The sequence below is a fragment of the Strix uralensis genome, chromosome 3 (genome assembly GCF_047716275.1).
Source record: "Strix uralensis isolate ZFMK-TIS-50842 chromosome 3, bStrUra1, whole genome shotgun sequence".
In the NCBI taxonomy this organism is placed as follows: domain Eukaryota; kingdom Metazoa; phylum Chordata; class Aves; order Strigiformes; family Strigidae; genus Strix; species Strix uralensis.
Genome location: NC_133974.1, coordinates 73,556,817 through 73,573,241, shown reverse-complemented (window position 1 = coordinate 73,573,241; position 16,425 = coordinate 73,556,817). Strand labels below are relative to the sequence as shown.

Here is a 16,425-nt window from a genome sequence, read left to right as displayed (position 1 = left end):
TACTGTCTGCTAGTTTAACAAAAGTAACTTGATATGAAGCATGTAGCATGGATCAATTTATCTTGCTTGTGTTATTCTTTAACTGAGAATGTTACTACTTGGCGTATGCAATTTTTTTACTTGATATATGCATTCTTTCTAGTAACTGTTTCTGTGTGCTGGATTAATGTGATGCCTATTTATTTTTAATAACATCTGGGCCTCAACAGGTGCTCTTCTGGCTGAAAGTATTAACCTTTATTTCTTGGGGGTTGGGGTAGAGGGAGTTCTGTAAGAAAAGTGATATGGACAGAGCACAATATTAAGAAATTATGCCACTGATGCATGTTCATGCTTTTCTAAAAGTCCTTATGTAGGAAACTAAACTGGGAAGATCCAAGTACAATATTACTGAACATGGAAAAAGAGAAGAGGGAATTAGCAGTTTGCTTCTGAAATGTTCTTAAAAAGCAAATTAGCTAGGTTGTGGTTTTTGTTCTAAGTCATCCTATTACAGGTTTTATAAGGTATCTCTGTACAAATGTAAGTATTTAAAAACTTTGCAAGCAGTGGTTTAAAATGAAAATACAAATGTCCCCTGGGTTTTCCATTAATAGTTTCATCTTGCAAAAGAGTAATCCTGCTGTATTTGTATAAACTGAATTTTTACATTTCTTCTGAAGTCATGTACAACTCCTTGGGTCAGCATGTTCTTCTCTGCATAAGATTCACTTTCCACTTTCAGCAGGAGAAGATAATGCGTAACTGGTAGTGAAGTGTTTGGGAAAGCGTTTAAAATAAACACATATTTTGATTTTTCTGTTTAAGCTATTAACCAGTAATATGCAGGTATTGTGAATCCCTTCCTTCCATTATTTCCCCCCTCAAGCCAGAGACTTGGCCATTGCTGAAGATTGTTCCGAAATTGAGAAGGAATAGCAAAAGTATTCATCCAAGGTGTATTGTACTGCATGGTGTTAGCTTGTCAAGGTCCAGGATCTCCTTGTCATTACTTCAGCAGCAATGCAGACCTCTGCCCTTGATGCCAGTGACAGAGTTGCTGTTCTCAAAATAGTAAGCTTCACATGCAAGCCCCTTGTGCATGTGTAGCAGCTATGTGAGCCAACTACCTAAAGCTTTGTTTGATGCTATAATGTTAATTTTTCAGTGATGATTGGATGCATATATATCCGTGACAGTATTTTATCAGTAACATCAAACTTTTGTCTGTCTTTTATAGAATAACAATAATCTGGATGCCTGTTGTGCAGTTCTCTCTCAGGAGAGCACAAAGTATCTCTACGGTGAAGGAGACCTAGGTTTTTCGGATGATTCTGGGATTCCTGGACTACGAAATCACATGACATCCCTTAATTTGGATTTGCAGTCACAGAACGTGTATCACCATGGAAGAGAAGGAAGTAGAATGAATGGAAGTAGGACTCTAGCTCACAGCGTTAGTGATGGACACCTTCAAACCAGTCAGTCCAACAATGAACTGTTTCATCAGGAACCACAGACAGCACCTGCACAAGTTCCACAAGGATTTAATGTCTTCGGGATGGCAAATACAGTTAGTACTCCTAATCCAGGGCAGCATCTTGGATTTCACCTAGGCAGCAAAGGAGTATCTAACTTGTCTCAACAAACACCCAGATTCAACCCCATTATGGTAACTTTAGCCCCAAATATTCAGCCTGGTCGCAATACCCCTACGTCTTTGCACATACATGGTGTACCTCCTCCTGTACTTAACAGTCCACAGGGAAATTCTATCTATATTAGGCCTTACATCACAGCTCCTAGTGGTACCACTCGACAAACACAGCAGCAGCCAGGCTGGGCATCTCAGTTTAATCCCATGCACCCACAGCAAGTCTACCAGCCTTCGCAGCCAGGTCCCTGGACTACTCTTCCTACATCCAGTACTACGCCACATACCTCATCACAACACTCGACGCAGCCAAATCAGCAAGGCCACCAGACTTCTCATGTCTATATGCCTATCAGTTCTCCTACTACTCCACAAGCACCTATGATTCATTCATCTGGTAGCTCACAATCCTCTGCTCATAGCCAATACAACATTCAGAATATATCCACAGGACCTCGCAAAAACCAAATTGAAATCAAACTTGAACCACCGCAGAGAAACAGTTCTTCTAAGTTGCGTTCAACTGGCCCTCGCACCTCCACTACTCCCTCTTCCCTCAACAGCCAGACATTAAGTAGAAGTCAACCCACTGTTTACATATCGGCCAGTCCTCCAAATACAGATGAAGTGATCACACGCAGTCAGCCCAAGGTCTACATTTCAGCAAATGCCACAACAGGAGACGATCAAGTTGTGCGGAACCAGCCCACACTTTTCATATCGACAAATCCTGGAGTATCTACCACTTCTAGGAATATGTCTGGTCAAGTAAGCATGGGTCCTGCATTTATTCATCACCATCCACCCAAGAGTCGAGCAGTGGGCAACAGCACCACTGCAACCTCTCCTCGAGTGGTGGTTACGCAGCCTAACACAAAATATACTTTTAAAATTACAGTTTCTCCAAATAAGCCCCCTGCAGTTTCCCCAGGGGTAGTGTCCCCAACCTTTGAACCTACAAACCTTCTAAACCTTCCTGATCACTATGTTGAACCAGAGGGTATCCAGCATCTTACTGACCCTGTTTTAGCACATGTGGATAGGATCAGTGATGCACGGAAATTGAGTATGGGATCTGATGATGCTGCCTACACGCAAGGTAATATTCTTAATATAAATAGTAGAGATTGCAACCAGGTTGTCAGTTCAATATGTAGATTACAGAACAGGAGACAGTTGATAACCTTTGTGATGTTAATGTAGTGTCTTCAACTTTAGCATTCATTTGCATTTCCTAAATAAAAAAGCTTTATAAGCAAATCATAGATTTCTTTTTATGGTGAAGACATGTAACTGAATACTTGGAGATAATTCTTTGGTTTGTCTTGAGTAGATATGTTATCTGCTTAATGAAGTGGAGTCATAACATCTTCATTTTTTTATGTTGTTCCAAAAGAAACATCTAAGCTTGTTCAGTTTGTCCTAATGATTTAGTTATGAGTCTACTGGCAGATTTTTTAATCAGTTGAGATACTGTTTCCATTGCATAATGTTCCTGGGTTTTTTCTTTTTCCGAGTGTTATTTAAGAAGCAAGAAAAGCAGACTTCAAAAGCAATTAGTGGGACGAAGTGTTGGCCTTCATGTTTCCTAATGTGTGCCTGACAATAAAATGCTTAAAGTGTTGATACTTCTGTTACGTTATAAAATGTGAGAAGGAACACTGCACCAACGAGAGCTATTTTAAAGGATCAGTGGTAATGGGAGGGTAAAACTTAATAAGTTATACAACAACCCAACCTGTTAATCTTTTTCTTCTGGTTTTATGTTTTTGCATGTTTTTATTGCCAACTTGATGGTTTATTAACCCTTCTGTGGACTTTTTATATATAGATGTCGAAGGAGTCTTAGGATGTTTAAGCAGTATGCAGGATAGGTTATCAAAATAATTTCTCATTGGCCTTACTGGTCCTCTTTGGACTTAGCAAACAATCCAGCATTTAAAAAAATGGTTTGTTCCATGATCACTCTAAACATTCTTCAGATCAGTTTAGCCATTTTGCTTTGTGTAAGTTAAGTACAGTGATCAGGACACTGGAAGCTTGGTCTTCATCTAGAGTACTATAGTAACGAAGTAGATCAAAAACTGATTGTAGCTTGTGTACTACTTCTGGATGTAATTATATCTTTGAGAGAATAATCCATCATAACTCAAGTGTCTAAAGGTTTAGGTGTCAAAACCAAAAAAATAATCATCCTAGACTGTCTCTTATGGTCAATGAAGAGTTAAAGAACTTCAGAAAATGATTCATCTGTAGATAAGCTAAACAAATTGCCCACTAGAAGTGGCATTCCCTTTCCTTACTCTGAAGGGAGACTTGGCTCACTGTTTTAGTCCTAGAAGACTTTAGATACCCAGAAACTAAGCAATCAAAACCTTGTTCTTAGGCTCTAAATACTCTTGTAGATTATGGACTTGGTTCCCAGGCATTCTGCATTTAGGTACTTGTTGGGGAAGAGTGTCCCTTTCTGATGGGACTGACTTCTACCAGTTCTAGCTCTTCATCTCTTGTACCCCTGGTGGTGATGGCTACTGTAATGTGACTTCTGCACAATCTCTACAGGCTGCGGGTATCAGCACCCAGTTTATCAAGCTGAGGCAAGCTTGCAATGCCCATTTCTGCTATGCAGCCTGGAGTTCAAAAGCAGTGTCTGACTCATACCTGCTGTGCAGCCCACTTGTTCCTGAAGCCAAGACAGATGCGGTTTTTAGATGAAGTGTAGGTTCATGATGTGGGCTCGTACAGCTTTAGGGACCATGGGGAAACACCATCCTGTGTCTTTCACTAGTTCATATAAAATACACTCATGCTTCTGAAGTTCTTTACATTTGGAAGTGTTTGGGATTTCTGGCATGTGTTGCTTCATTTCTGATGCAACAAGTACAGTATTTTTAAAATTTTTGTTATTTAACCTTTGGAAAGTTGAGAAGTGTGTGATAGACTTGTATGATCTTGATATCTGAAAATCCTAGTTATTGCTTTTAAACTTGAATCTTTTACTTACAAGGTGGGATTTTTTTCTATTACATACTGAAAGAGATTTGAGTTACTTGATGCTTTCTGTTGTGAAGCCATGTTCTAAGTTGCTTATAATTTAACCAGACTGCAAAAAACCTTCCATACTAGGTGCTTGTCTCATTTTAATTTTGGCCAGAACAGATGAGTAGTTTCTCTGGCCATGATTAGAGAAAAATGTATTTTCATCAGCTTTTCCATTTCTGCCCAGAATGCTCCTTATCTTGGCAGGGAGAACTGAAACTGGCTTGGGGTAGAAGGAATGTGGAAGGTGGAGTTGCTTTGGTGTCGAAGGAGATTTCCTTTACTTTGTTCCAGTGAAATAATTCATGTGCATGGTCCAGCCCAGGAGAATAGAAGGTGTGTTGGACCTATCTGCAAGTGCTGCTGCCTGCCACCTGAGAAGCTTTACTTCAGTTATGGTGTGTGTAGGCACTCCAGTCTCCTGTGATTAAATTTCTGGTTTTCCTCTCAAGTAAGTCACAGTGTGCAGTAGAAGGCTGCCAGAGATTTCTGTCTGGTTTGCTGCCAGGACTGGAGGTTATATGATGTGAAAAGGAGTAGGGTACTGTTCAGATAAAATCGCTGTAGTTACCCTGGGATGCTCGGCTGTATCTCTGCCACTGACACTGTGATGCTGAGAAACTCACTTGTCACCAGACTTTTCAGAAGTGGTTGCTAATTGATGTTTCTTGATTTTGAGGATTCCAGTTTGAGGTACTGTGGACTTGCTTGTGGAAGTGTTGAGAGCACTCATCCACTACTGAAGTCAATAAGAATTAATAATGCTATGAGAAAAGTAATGCTAGATGCATGTCCAAAAGAACAGCCAAAAGATGATGCAATTTTATGCTAATTATTTAGTATCAGTTCTGTCTGTGTACAGGAGTATCAGTTCCCATTACTTAACAAGAGCTTTCCATTTATAATACAATTAGTTTTCAATATATAATTTACTTTAGTATAAAGTGTCTTATGGATGAAAAACAGAACAAAAACCCTGTTAGAAACTGAACATTCTGTACTCCAGAAATGTTTGTGATGTACACTCACTATGCGTGCAGACATATGTTGAATAGTGAGGCTAAACAATCAATAGTTGCTTTTTCTGTGTATAGCTTTTCTGTATAATGGGCAGGCATCCTATCAAGAAAATACTTAATTGTATAATAAAATTTTTAGGTTGATGTTTTCATACCAGGGAGTTTAAATCCCTTAGTTCAATACTACTTGTCTTTTGACTGACTGATTTTTTCATACTATTCTCTTTAACTTGGAGAGGGGATGGTATGCTTAGAGTTAATCATTTGTACCAACTATAGGTATGTATGTGGTTGTATGTTTACTCAGCAATTCTTCCACTGTGTTTTTAATGTAAATACGTTAATTGATAAACTAGTTTACTTGATGTTTTGCACAGTTCTTGGTTTGGTTTCTTGGAGCTTTTTTAAATTTTAAAAAAAGCTGCAGGAAATAAATTTCGTAAAATCCTAACCATTCCTTGCAGATGTTTAAAAAAAATGAGATACAGCTGTGTCCCATGCTCCAAGAGGCCTTAAGCCCATTATATCATGTGATTTAAGAAAAAAACCAGCCTTATATTTGGCTCTGTATATCAAGCCCAACTCTTGATGCTCTTTTTAAAGGATTAAATTAGAAGAATACTGGAAAGGGAGGACAAAAGATCAATGTGAACAGTTGAAATTGCATATTAAATGCGTAGTAAATAACTGAATTTTGTGCCACTTCAAATACAGATTTTGAAAATGTGCATGAACGTGTCCCCTGAGAATTTTGTGAACCTACTGCCACAGAGTAATTGCATTGCCAGAAATTCCCTTTCCTCCATATCTGGCACACTAAGACATTTCAGAAATTCATAGGCCTGTAGTTTAGGGTGAAATCATTGTGTCTTTTGTTATTATAAGAGTTTCTAAGGAAAAAGATGAGCTTTTTTTCTTAGAAACTCTTATAATAACAAAAGACACTCTAAAGCAGTAATTGTTTAAAGTTCAGATTCACAGAGGCTTTGAGAAAACAATTACGCATACGTTTTTCAAACTTACAAGTGTATTCAGTACCTGTTTGAGTAGGTCTCTAGGAAAGGAATAGTGAACTTTTGTCCTCTAGACTTCCATGCTCCCTGTAATTATAATGATTTGCGACCCTTTTGTGGAAAATGTGCACTTTGAATGTCAAAGGAAACTGGCACCTGCCACAGCATTGAAGTGTACTGTTCTTGCCAATCTGCTGAATGTGAACATGCAGAAGTTGAAAAAATTGAATGTCCATAGTACCCTATTTGCATATAATGAAAAGTTAAACATGAAATCTATCCTGGTTGTGGTACAATAATGACAAGTCAAGGAGGCAGTCTTTGTACTTCTTTTGGTAGAGTGATTACAGTAAATAGCTTCTTTTTGACGATGTCTGACTAAACAAGTACAAGCCTGAGGCTTTCTGGCTTGTACTCCAGGTTAGTCTATGTAGGATAAACTTGGGTGTGCCTATGCTGCCTGCATAGGTGGAATCCCCTTCCTGCAAGAAGCACAGGATTATCAAAAAGGCTATTAAATGTCTCCTCATGGACAGTGTAAACTAGATCTAGTAGCTGAATTGCATTAGATTCAGACATGCACTGCAGTTTTTTGAAACGGTTTCCTTTGCTTTGATCAACACTAGAGGGAGCTGAATACCTAAATTACTGCTTTCCATTAATAAATACTGCAGTGGAATATGGGGAGATTTTTGTATTCCTCACCCCATTTTTTTCTACAGCTGCCAAACTGGTATTTAAGCAAAATTACAAATTCTATGTGAAAGCCACCACTTAAACTAATGTCTTGCCAGTTCCTTATCCACGCTTTTTTAATAGTAGAAGTTTAGCATAGCAATATCAAGTGATTCTTCAATCATAATGGTAATTTTGTAATGAGTGTGCTTAAAATCTGTTGGGATTTGAAATTGTAAAATGGTGAAGTAGTCACATTGCTGCTAGGAGAATAGATTGGATCATGTCTGGAAAGTGATGTGAAAATTAAGAGCATGCAATCGTGCTGTGGGCATCCATCAGTGCCTTCCGCTCCCTGTGCGGTTCCGTAATGACAACTTAATTACTAAACCACAGAAGTGGGAGAACATTGAAATGAGAAGTTGTGGGCTTTTTCCCTTTACAAGAGCAGCTTAAAAAAGAAAGAGGAGTGGGGCAGGGCAGGCAAAGTCCTCAAGAGATGCAGTCTTGCTCTTGAGTCCATGCTGTGCCATGTGTCCTGGAGATACTCTGGTAGCACTCTTCCTTGCTTACCATGTCCAGCATACTGGCTGCTCACCAGCAGCCTGCATCCATAGTTTGACAGGTTTGAAGAGTTCTGAGTCTGGTTGGTAGAGCACAGCTGTATTGCAGCAGGTCAAGTACCAATAACCTGAGCTTCGAGGAGTTGCCCCAGCAGTAATATACCAAGGCAATGAAAATGGAAGACGCTATCTAAAAGTAGAAATAACATGTAGAAGGGAAAAGGGCGTGTGTTCTCCCTGCAAGAGTAGATGCAAAGTAGTCTTTGATTTCCTTTCTTTATAGTTGCAGCCACATTTGTAACTCCTGGAGTTCGTAAATGGGAAAAAGTTCCTTCAGCTGTTTCTAAAAGGCTTTTCAAGAGGGAGGCTGTCTTTTGGGACTACTTACCTGATGATTCCAAGTCTTCAACAAAAATCTTGGGATTTCAATTACTATGTTTTTATATTACATATGAGCACAGCTCAATGTATTTATAGTGTGACTATTGGCTGTCCCAAATAAAGGTGCCCATTTCTGCAAACATCTCCAAATTGAACAAAACCAAGCAGAAGCTCAAGCAGCTTTGTCATTAAGTATCTTTTGAACTCGTGTGACTCAAAAGACTAGGCTGAATCTCAGCAAGGCCTTGCCGGTTCTGTAACACTTACAAAAATAATTTGGCGTGGTTTCTCCTCTTGAAGAACCTCTGGAAGACAAAATATGGTGCATGAATAAATAGGCAGGAATTGCAGCAGAGAGCAGTTCTGCTTGCCGAAGAAGTGGAAAGTTGCATCTTTTTGATGTGCTTTTTCTTTTAATTCTGCTACTACTCAGGAAGCCTAACCAAGCAGAGTGCTTCTGATTTTTTGGTACCTGAAGAAATGGTGGGGAATTAAACATCTCCTTCCAGCCAGAGTTTTGCTTAAATGCTTTGTGAGGCAAATTCAGTCTTTTTAAAATACCTCGTTATTGCTACTTTTTTATAATCTCCACAGTGCTATAAAGGTATCCGTAGTCTGTGAAACTGACCCCAGTTTTTATGAATAAGTGATTTAATGGATGAATGAATTGCTGTGCAGAAGTTGAAATGATTGTTGGGTTTATTTAATTGAAATACTTCATTTTTATAGAAGGTGATTACTGCTTTGAGCAATGTTATCTGCTCATGTGGTGATATTTAATAGTATACCTACCTTTAATGAAATAAACTCCTTAAATTGTATGAATTTGATTGTGTCTTCTGCTGCTTATGTTCTTTATAGTTTTAAAAAGCTGTGGTTTAAATGATAACTTCCATCATTTTTAGGTTAGGTCTCCTCATGCCATTTTTCTTTACAAATAGTAAGCAGCATTAGACATTCGAAGCTGAGCTAATGGTTCTACGCCATAGTTTAGAGATAAAATGGCATACAGTCCAGCCTCTGTGATAAATATAACTGATGTTTGCCAGCGGTATTGCTTGTAGTACTTCCTGGTTTAGTTTCATTTGATGTCTCCTGCTATGACAAGAACACTGGATTATATTCCAATCTAAATAGCAATAAAAATAAAAAACTTGATGCTTATGTAGCATATACAGTGCTCTGTATTGCAGTCATGTCTCTTGGTTTCTGGTAGTCATTCTTGTAGATTGGTTGGGTTCTTGCAAAAGATTTTTACAAATTACAGCTGAATTTTGCATGGTCATTGTTACATTGTATGACTTTCTCATTGTATTTGCTTGTTTGTAATTGTTTTGTGCTGTTTTAAAAAACACAAGACTTTGTCTTATGCAGAGATCATCTGGTGAGAAGAAGGGGAAAGCAATCTGTAGCAATGTTTTTATCTGTATTTTCCCAAAAGAATACTAACCTTCATCTTTATCTGATGTTGCCATGTGAAGGATAATAAAGTAGATAAAATGGGACTTTATGTATTGCAGCTTTACTGGTACACCAGAAGGCCAGGATGGAGCGACTTCAACGAGAACTTGAAATTCAAAAGAAAAAGTTGGATAAACTAAAATCAGAGGTCAATGAAATGGAGAATAATCTAACACGAAGGCGCCTGAAAAGATCGAATTCTGTTTCCCAAATTCCATCAGTAAGTTGAAATGTCTGTAGGCTATAAACCTAAACCACAAATGTGGTCTGTCACAATAAATTAAAGGAACAGTTGCTCATATATTGACAATATACTAGTGACAGGTAGTATAGCTAGAATTAAAGTAGTAAACAGTGTAGTTTAGAGTAAAGACTAAATATGCCTTATTTAACTCCAACCTTTAAGCTCACTAATTGCTTTGTGAAGTGCTGCTTTTAAAGGCAGTCACAAGAGGTTTGACCTGGCAGTCCTTCCAGATGTTCTTAAAGGTGTAATCACCTAATGTTTCAGACTAAAACTTAATACTCATACTGCTTTCCACACAAAGTATTTTTTGGTCTTCATGCATATACCCATCTCAAAGAAACTGATTAATGCACAAGTTTTCAGTGCCGGAAGATCAGCCATTAATCTGGTGGACCATTGGCTGTATCCTAACCACAGTCTGGAGTTGTTCATTCAGCTCTGAAGTCTGAGAGAGAAGAATTCTGTGGGTCTGAAAGATCTTGTAAAATTACGTGTCAATTAAAAGTCATTATAAGGCAAGATTCTTTTATCTTCATTTCTGAAATAACTAAATACTGTCTACCTATGCATGAATGATAACTGATAATAAAATGGGAAAATTTAGTCTAACAGGCAGATTTATTTTTTCAGCTGGAAGAAATGCAACAGTTAAGAAGTTGCAACAGACAGCTGCAGATAGACATAGATTGCCTAACCAAAGAGATTGATCTTTTTCAAGCAAGAGGTACAGTATGTCTTAGTACATCAGCAACTGTAAATGTTAATTTTTTTTCCTTTCTTCTTTCACTGTCTGCATGTATCAAAAGCATCTGTGTTATAAATGATGGGTATACACACTACTTGCAAAATCATCATTAGTTTGAATAAAACCATGGAAATAATTGTCTTCTGAGCCTGTTGTTTTTGCTGGCTTTATGATTTTCCTAATCCCATGGTCATTCCTATTTCATACTTGGCTAAGAAGAAAGAAACTTGTGATGCCATTTATTTAATAAATGCTGGGGGGAAGATCTGGTTATTTGAGTATCAAAGAAGAAGGAGAAGTTTTCTGAATGATACAGCCATACATATGTGTCCATCTCTCTCTTCCATTTCTTCTGTTTTGTAGTCAGCTGCTCAAATTAGCAAATATAAAGTACAGTTGTGACTTCCAGCATGCTCTCCTTCTTCCACTTCCCTTGCCTTCAGGGACACAGCCTTTGGTCATGAGCTTGAAATTGAGACAGCTGAGCCAATTCAAGAGCTGCCAACAAGAGGTCCCTCTCTCTTCCTGCTTCCCTCTCTTGCCACTTACTGTGCTCTGGCTCTGTGTTAGCTTTTTAGACCCTTTGCAGAGCTGATTCTGCTCACTAGCTGAGCAAAAAATGTTGCATTACTGGAAAAGCTTGCTACAGCTGATGTGAGGGAGAGGCACGGGAAGGGAGAACTGAGATAGTGAGAGGGAAGGGACTAATGCTTTCCACTTTCAACAGCAGTGAGTTGTTAGATCAGTCCTGAGCCATGGAATTTCACCTTCAGATGATGTACCTGCGGATAAGGAGAAGGTAGACAGGTGTACTGAATGCAATGCTGCACTAAACTTGACCTTAAATAGAATATTCAAATCGCATGTGATTTTTATATCTGTTACAGTAAATTAGTTAGGAGTTCCTCTAAGTATTACATCTAAGCATATATAATATGCTGCATAGCAGATAGCACATCTCTTCCAGTATAGTTACAATTAGAAAAAGTGTCAGATAAAAGATGCTAATAAAATGCTGTTAAATATTTAAGTGGCAGAAAAAATATATTTAAGGAGTTCAATCTGCTGGATTCTGTTTCTGACTTTATATTGTATATTTTGGGCAATAAGTTTCTTCAGCTGTATTGTTGACATCACTAATATCTCACTTGGGTCTCTATTGACACCTTGATACAAAAGGTGATAAGTGAATAATAGTACAGTTTCAGAATTACTGCCAAAAAAGCCTGATATGCTTTCCTATCCAAGTTTATTTTTAAAACTGCTGTACTTTCTCTTTTTTATTATTTTTAGGACCACATTTTAATCCCAGCGCTATTCATAATTTTTACGATAATATTGGATTTCTTGGTCCGGTGCCACCAAAACCCAAAGGTACTGTACTGGTAAAATTTGGATTTAATAATACTATCTGGTTTGCATCTAATATCAAGTTCTATTCTATGAATCTAGTTTAAATGTTGATTATGGAATAATTACTTCAAAAGCATACAAACATTACGTTTTATTTGTATTGGCAGTGAATAGGCTTCTGTTTGCTCTTGTTTCCTCTTTATTCATACATTCAGGAAAGGGAAATATATTAAATGGGGTATGTTTAAAGATGGATAATATGTTGGGAAGTAGTTTAAATGGAAGCGTCCCATCTTTTTATAAAAATGAGCATGAGATACATTGCTTAGGGGTGAAACTCGCTTGGATGTCTTCATCGTTGTACTTGGTGAAGAGTGGATTTATTTACATGTTACAATAACTCAGTTTGGTTACCCTGCCTGGACTTCCTGGCTACTGCAGAATTTGTGTTAATGATTTACATAAAAGCCTTTTCTGACTATTGTTAAATATAGTTTTAGATAGTTGGAAGAGGAAAGGGATGCTGCCCAGTAGGGCAGTCAATATTGCTGAATTTCTTGGTCTTGAATGTTCTGCTTGTCATTAAGTTTCACACATTACTTTTTTTCTTTTGACCTAACAGGATGTTGAACAAACCAATAATTACCTCTTGTGTGTTACATAAAACAGAGAATGAAATTAACTTGTTTGCAACAGCATCATACTATGGCCTATAGGCAGACCACCAAATGATATAGATAATCCACTAATGTTTCTGTGCAGTCTTTCTGTCCAGGGAAGTTCTCCATGTAATATACGTGTGTGTGATTGGTCCTTGTAGTGTGCAGTAACTGTTTTTACATAATCTCATTTTAGGATTTCTGACCATTCTGTATTTCAAAATGGTCTGGATAAATTGGATTTTTATTGTCATCCAGACTATTTGTAACTCCTCCAAACTGATACCGTTCTTTATGCTTTATAAGGTTCTTTTGTCCTTCATTATCCAAGCTGTTAGTGAAAATACCGAGTAAAGTTAAATCCTTATGCAGTCCTATTAGACACATTTTACAGCTGAGCTATGAAGAATTTATCAGAAGTTCTATCGATTACATAGTTCCCTTTACAGTCAATAAAAACTAACCTATCAAAGAAGAAAATTAATTTTAATTTTCTGTGACTAGTTGTTGACATTTGCATTGACTCATCTTCTAGAAACACAAAGTCAAGTGTTTAATAATTTGAAACAACCTATCTTGAAAATGCAAATTTAACCCTGACTGGTTTATAAACCTCTGAAGTCCCTCTTGTCCTTCTTCTTCCTTGCTTTCTTTTTTAAAAAGTATCACTACTGTATTTAAGTCCTTCATTAACTTTCAGTTAATTTTCAGTTCAGTTAATTAATTTTCAGTTCATTTTAAGTTTCAGTTTAACTATGATGTTGGCTGTAACTTAAGCCAGAATTACCACTGTTCACAAAAATGAAAAATAATTGTTTGCAGTTGTGATCAGTAGCATTGTGCTTCCTGAAAGCTGTTGCTGTCATGTTGCAATTGACTAGTTGCTAACAAGATGTTCTCCAGTTGAGATCATTGGCTGAAAGACTTTGCAGTTGCCTAAACCAGGAACCCTTAACTTGAGAAGTCACTCTTCATCTTTTTCACCTCTCTTCTCTTTTCATCTTTTCTCTTTTAAAATAGTTGAAGATTGTTGTCTAACACATCATGGAAAAGGATGCACTTGTATGCTGGGGAGGATTACTCTGTAGCATGTCAGAGCTAGGCACTGACTTTTCTTTGGTGTATCTGATTGCTTGTCTGGTTTGAGGAAGAACTGCTCACATAACATTCATTCTAGAGTCAAAATGTTAAATATGTCAAAAGGTTACAGAGCACTTATTTCTTGTTATAATGAATTTTAGACTGCTCCATAGACCTCAGACTTCTAAATCTTGTGCATGTTTCCTGTGCTGATTAATTTCTAAATTCTATCTCCTTTCATGCAACAGCTTTGAACTGAGACCAGAAGGAAAGAAAGCAGAGTGAGGGGATGGGAAACTTGCTTTTTATAGTTTCACCTTGTGCCATTTGGCTGACTTACAATCAAGCTGTAGTCAAGGGGGTGGTAAAAAGCTGCCTCTGTCACTTGTAACTGTGCTGTTCTCAGAGGAACAAGATAGTTCTCAGTTACTGAAAAAAATCATCTCAAAATTCTTTCCATGCTGTTCTTGGTTAGTAACTGCTTATCTTATCTCTTTCATGTCACAGATCAGAGGTCCATTGTGAAAACACCAAAGACTGTTCCAGACACAGATGAAGATGAGGGAGCTCAGTGGAGTTGTACTGCCTGTACTTTTTTAAATCATCCGGCCTTAAATCGCTGTGAACAGTGTGAAATGCCCAGGCATTTCTGAGCCAACAGGCCCGTTATCTTTTGTAAAACCATAGCGAACGTACAAGGAACTATCCAGTCACTGGGGGGCAAAAAAAGCATTTATGCATAGGATTTTGTAAAATTGAAGGTGTGACAAGATGGTATTTTGCTAATGTTAAATGTCAGCCCACAGAGCTAGTAATACCTCAGCGTTGTGTCACAGGCAGTTGAACTTGATCAGCTGAAAGGTAATCTGCTGAAAGACTCGGTTGCCAGCTGCCTAAACCATGTACAGTATTACCAGTATCCCAGTAACACACCATGTTCAGTGCCTGGGTGTTGCCCATCCTCTTCTCTGCCCCGATGTCACTACTGAATTTTGACAGGGGAAAGGAATAGAGTGCTAGCGTTTTTGTTTTCAGACCTTTCAGTGAAACACTACATGCACGGAGGAGATCTAAAAGGAACAAGGTTTACCTGTTTAAACTGTTTGCTGCCACATAGTGCCTTCGATAAAGGGAAGAACTTCACAAATCAGTGGTACTCTTTGCCTTGTCTTCCCTGAAAACATCTCTGTGAAGCCAGAAATCAGTACAATCACATCTAAAGATGAAAAGGAAAAACTGCATGCGTTGTCTGTACAATACACACAGTGAAATACCCCAAAGCTTTTCCTACTGTACATAGCTCTAGAGCCTGCTTTAAGTGATTTCTTTTCTTCACCTTTATTATTTTCTTGTACTTCTGTATGTATAGTGTAATAGTCTTTTTGTTAACTTTCTTTTTTTCCCTTTAAGTGATTAAGCACGATCATGTCCCTTTTTTAAGCTTTTATCTGAGAGAAGCAATGCCTTAAAATAAGAGCATTAATAAGAAACTATGCACAAAATAGCTTTCCTCTGCTCATTCTGTACATTGCTCTTGTAAATGCTGATGATCTGTGAAGACCTGCAGATGCAGCGTGGTAAAAATGCAGGAAAAGTTGGAAGAGTTATGCATATAGTTCACTCTGTACACTGAGTTTTACGGTGGGTGACACAAGGTAGCATTTTGTCTGGCGTGAGGAAACTTTATACTAAGAAACTTTCAACCCACCAACAGATCAGCATCCGATTTAAGCTTGCTTCATCTGCTGGGTATCTTGCAGACTCCTGAAGAGAGATTCATTGGGGAAGTACATACAGTGCCAAAATCAACAGCAGCAGCATCGTACAGCTTTGTTCAAGGACTTTAAATGCTTTCCTGTTTTGGCAGCCAGTTTCTAAACCTGACTTTGTGGTGAAGTCTCATATTTATAGAAAACAAGGATAGCAATATTTAGGACAACTGAAATAAAGGCTGGAAAAGAGAAATCAAACAGACTTGAACACTGAAGCAACCTCAAGCATCTCTTTATTTTGATTATCTATTTTTTTTAAGGAAAATATTCACATGATCGGGGATGTATGTAACCGAGATCAAGAAAATGGAATTCCAGTACAGTATGCATGAAAGACGGCACGCAAAGAATTATGTAGCAGCACTTAGCGTGAGGCTGGAGGGAGTGCTAACAATGTAGCAAGAGACAAAGTAGACTGTCACCCACTGTAAACATTTGCCAGTGGACACTTTTATTAGGAGTTTTACAAGTGATCTATGTGAATGCACAGAGGCCTTTGTTTTGAAGGCTTTGCATTTTTTTATGTGGGAAGAAAATGCCAATCCCAGGTAATTAGGCAGTAGACCCAAAGCACTTGCATTCAATGCATTTTGTTTATAAAATGAGGCCTTGTTTTTCAGCTTCATCTGCAGTTCTATGTGAAGATTGACAAATCAGTTTTTACCTGTTTATTAATAAAACCTAATTTGGATATCTTGAGTTGATGGTTTTGTGATTTAGCTGGGTAAACTGCCTTTGTAACAGATAAGTTATTTATAAAAATTAAAAAAAAAATTATATTCTAA

The 16,425-nt window shown here is 37.8% G+C and overlaps 1 protein-coding gene across 3 annotated transcripts in view; it reads left to right on the top strand.

Moving 5' to 3' along the window:
- Positions 1-16,425, top strand: part of TAB2 (TGF-beta activated kinase 1 (MAP3K7) binding protein 2) — a 68,881-nt gene extending 52,456 nt beyond the window's left edge. For 2 of the 3 annotated variants that reach the window (XM_074862895.1, XM_074862896.1), the window contains 5 exons: positions 1,220-2,732; positions 9,844-10,004; positions 10,662-10,755; positions 12,070-12,150; positions 14,376-16,425. In XM_074862895.1, coding sequence (XP_074718996.1) covers positions 1,220-2,732; positions 9,844-10,004; positions 10,662-10,755; positions 12,070-12,150; positions 14,376-14,521 — 1,995 coding nt within the window. In that variant the 3' untranslated portion in view covers positions 14,522-16,425. The remainder of the gene's footprint in view (positions 1-1,219; positions 2,733-9,843; positions 10,005-10,661; positions 10,756-12,069; positions 12,151-14,375) is intronic. The other variant, XM_074862897.1, reaches the window with a different exon arrangement.